Here is a 4,139-nt window from a genome sequence, read left to right as displayed (position 1 = left end):
CAAAGCTTCAACTTCGCGCCCTCGACAGTCTCGGCCATAAAAGCGAAAATTCTCCAGAACTTCTGGTGCAGGCGACTCAAACCGCCATCGGGCAAGCCGGTAACGCGGAGCGTTCAAGACAAAAAGAAACGCCTCCTCGTCATGCTTATCATCCACGCTATCCCGCATATATTTATAGATTTATAGATGTATCGACACATGCAGTTAAATGCATTTAGATCTCCGTCCCCGTATACATGTATATATCGTATATACATGGATGCCTGTGGTTGTACTACATGCACACAATTAGCTATCTCTCTGTATACATGCCTACGCCTTTTAAAAAACAATTTCAACCTCTTTTTTCTTAAGACACGCGTGGTTCGGGCGCGTCGCGTATACCGCTCTAAAGTTCCGGTACTCCTGGGCCCTCGAGAACGTCGACTTGAATCGCCTGGTCGGCGCCTTCTTCCCTGGAAGTTGCGAGCGCGAGGTCGCGTCCCTGCTCTGGGGCGACACTCGACGGCGAGCGAGAAGGAGACAGTCGCGCCGCGGGGCGACTCGTCGGCGAGGCCTTTGCTCGGCGTGTCGGGACGCGCCTACCACTCCGCGTTTCCCTCCCACTCCGGGAGAGTTCTGAAGGCAAAAGAAAGAAAACGGAACGCTTGACGAAGAGACAGCCGCGAAGATACAAACTTGAGATGTCGAACGCCTCTTTGCAAAGCTGTTCCCCCACGTGCACGTGTGTCTTCCGCCCCCCGCCGCCCATCAACTCTACCGGCCCCAGGAGTCATCAGAGAGGCGTGCATGCAGACGTGGAAAAAACAGAAAAAACGCACGGGTCACATGACGAATGTGTGCTTCTCTCTCCGTCGCTTGCGCAACTCCACCGCAAAAACGAGACGCGGACTCTGCAAGTGTCTCGCGAGGTTCCCGCTTCTTTCCTTTTTTAACACCTGAGAACGGTTCTCTCCGCTCACTCGTGGCAAGGGAAACAGGCTTAAGAATGTTGTTTCGATCCGGCTGAAGACGGCGAGCGAACGCAAACGCCCGAATCCCCCCCGCGTCGGTTTCTCCCTTCGCACTCGCGCCGTTGGCCTCGGCAGCTTTGCTCGCGACGTTCTTCGCTCCAGGTCCCGGCTTTGCATGACGCGCTTTCCAGAGACAGACAGTCGTCGTCTGACCGCGACACAGGGGACAGGACCGGCTCTGACGGACCCACCTGGGAGGCGCAGAAAAACACGCAGTTACATGCATCGAAAAACGCTCAAGTTCCTTGAATCTAGCTGACAGCCCACGCTGGACCAGAAAAAGCCAGAGCTGACGCGGAGGCAGTGCAGAGCTGCTTTGTGCACGCAACCGGAGAAACCGGACGCCGAGAAAACACGGGAAACCTCTTTAAAACGGCCACTCAGAGCTCTTTTCTTCAATGGCCCATGAAAATGTATATATATATATATATATATATATATATATATATATATATGTATGTACAAACGATACGAGACGAGTATGCAGTTTCTTCTGCTTCGCTCCACGTGTTCCAGATGTTTGAGCACATGCATCTTCCGGCTGTTCCCTGTCTTTCTCACGAGGTACATGAACATACATATACAACAGAAATATATATATATATATATATAGATTCAGGTATCGAGTGTATGGTCAACTCATACATGTTTTAAATGCAAACATTGTGAATGCGTTGCGTGTATAGATCCCTACACCTATCCTATCAGATAGGCGCGACATTGGGCAGCGGCATGCATTCACGACAGGCGTTGGCTTTCGTTCTCACTTTGAAATGCAGCGGAGACAAAACGCGTGGCGGCAGTCGTCGACGGAAGCGACTTCCGCGACGGCTTCGAATTCAGTGAGGCAGACGGGACACTCTTGCGCTTTTCCGAAGAAGAGACAGGCGCCAGCCAGTAGCTTCGAGCCCGAAAGAGGAGCGCCTCTGAGGGGAAGTTGCCGCGTCTTTTCCGGCGGCGAAGCGGGAGCGCCCCGCACACTCTCGTGCTGTGGAGAGACACTGGGGAACGGCATGCGAGAAGCGCCTTCTGGGACAGAAGCGTTCGACGAGGAAAAGGAAGCCGAGGAAGAAGCCGAAGAAGGAGAAGGGGGAGAAGAGGGAGAAGAGCGAGCACGGAGCGGAGACGACGGAGGGGATATAGGAGGAGGAAAAGGAGAGGAAGGGTGAATTCTGCGCGGGGAGGCTGGGACAGGTGGAGCTCTCGGTCCCTGGGACACATCAGTCAGCAACGCACAACCTGAAGAAGCTGAAGAACCCGAAGAAACTGGAGCGACACGGACTCTCGATGTTGTCAGGGGGAGAGACGCTGCAGGTTCTGGCGTCGCTTGGCGCCCTGGTTCGTCGCCGTTTGAAGTCGAAACCTGCGACGTTCCAGTGCACCGGCGTCGCGACTGCTGCGCGACAGAAAAGTAATCGTCCAAGGACAGCGGTCTTCGCCGCAACCGCGAGGGACTCGAGTCTGCCTCGGCCTGTCCGGAGTGTTCATGCACTCGAGACGGGCGCGCTGACGGCGCCTCCGGGACGTCTCGACCGGGTCGCGGTTCCCGTTCTCTCTCAGCTGGACTGTTTCCCACTTCTCGCCGAAGGCCCTCCGCAGCCGAGGCCGAGGAGACCGCTGCATGCAGCGGAAGCGCATGCATCTGGCGGCGCGCCGCGCCCGGTACAGACAAGCCCGACGGCGGACAGGGACGGGGAGCAGCAACCGACGACGAAGACGAGCGAGAAGGAAGAGAAGGAAGAGGAGGACTGCGAGAGGAGAGAGAAGCAACGGGGCGACTCGCGCGCACAGGCGGAGGGGAGATGGGGGGACCGGGAGCGTGGAAAGCGAGGAAACGGGGCGCCGGCGAGGCGCAAGGCAGAGCAGGCGCAGGAGGCCTGTCTGCTTGCGAGAGAAGAAAGTCTGTCCAACTTTCCACGCTGGCAGGCGGGAGCGCCGCGTCGAAGAAGGCGCCTAAAGTGTCATCCAGATCGAACGGATCGTTCACGCGTTCTTCGCCTCCACTCAGTCCTCTTGCGCTCGCGGCCGTCTCGAGAAGAACCGGCGAAGTCTCCGCAGGTCGCAGATCCCCTCTCGGCCCCGCCGCGGAAGAAACTCCGCCTTGCGAAGCGAATCCTTCCCCGCCCCTCGCGGCGCTCTCTCGCTCACTGTCTCTCGCGCCGTCGCTCTCGCTTTCTTCTGGAGAACCCAAAAAGGCGACGCGGGGTCTGTCTCCTTCCCCTCCGTCCGCCCGTCGCTCTCTCTCGTCGGGAATCAACGAGGGAAAATCCAAAACAGCTCGCAGAGAAGGCGTGGAAACTTGCTCTGACCCCTCTCTTGACGTGAAACCAAGACGGGCGATCCTTTCTCCTCCCTCTCCAGCGGTTTCTCTCTCTCCCCCTGTCTGTCTCTCTCCCTCTATCTCTTGAGCGTTTTCGGGCTCTTCTCTTGACCTGTTTGCCGAAGAAGGAAAGTCTCTGTCGGAGTCGGTCTCTCTGTTGGAGAGCTCAGGGAGAGAGTCAAAAGCAGCCAAGAGGTCCGACAGATCTTCGGTCTCCATGGTGGAGACAGCAGCACGCTCCGCGTTTTTCTCGCTCTCCTCTGATCTGTTTCGACTTTTGCGTCTGCTCGATCCTCTAATCGCTGGCGTCATACCCGTGCCGGAAACCGTTTTTTTCGCTGTTTCCCCCCATTTTTACACCCGCACAGCTCGTGTCTCCTGTCTCTGCTGTCCCCTTCGACGTCGCCGACACAGGCGCCTCGCCCGCTGTTGTTGCCGCAGTCCCGCCTCCCTTTGGCGTCTGGCTCTTCGTTGCGGTCGTCCAACGCTTGTCTTCTTTCAGCCGTTCTTCCTGTCCCCGTTCTCTCTCGGATCTTGAGAGCAGAAGACGCAAAGGGTGCGAGAAAACGCCGGAAGAGACGCAACTGCAGCAGCGGAATCTTCGGAGGCTAGGCTGCGCCACGTCTTTATCGAAGAGAGGGAAAAAGAGACCCTTGTGAGAAGTTAAGGATCCAGATATCTTGAGAAGAAGCTTTTCCCCCGCCCCCCTTTTTCCCGCCTTTCTCTCCACTAAGCGAGTAGTTCGCGACCGAGCACAGAGGCAGCCGTACAAAGCCGAGAAGAAGCAAAAACCACACGAGAAGAAG

At 56.7% G+C, this 4,139-nt stretch overlaps 1 protein-coding gene across 1 annotated transcript; it reads right to left on the bottom strand.

Annotated features, from left to right (window-relative positions):
• Positions 1-388: 388 nt before the first annotated feature.
• On the bottom strand, positions 389-3,552 carry NCLIV_019160 (putative zinc finger (C3HC4 type RING finger) protein; the record flags this gene model as incomplete). Its single annotated transcript, XM_003882110.1, has 3 exons — positions 389-618; positions 963-1,204; positions 1,781-3,552. The coding sequence occupies 3 exons, from the start codon at positions 3,550-3,552 to the stop codon at positions 389-391; spliced, it is 2,244 nt and encodes a 747-aa protein (XP_003882159.1).
• Positions 3,553-4,139: the final 587 nt, after the last annotated feature.

This window comes from Neospora caninum, chromosome VI (genome assembly GCF_000208865.1).
Source record: "Neospora caninum Liverpool complete genome, chromosome VI".
Lineage (NCBI taxonomy): Eukaryota > Apicomplexa > Conoidasida > Eucoccidiorida > Sarcocystidae > Neospora > Neospora caninum.
Note: the sequence above shows the minus strand (reverse complement) of the source record. Positions and strands in the feature narration are given on the sequence as shown.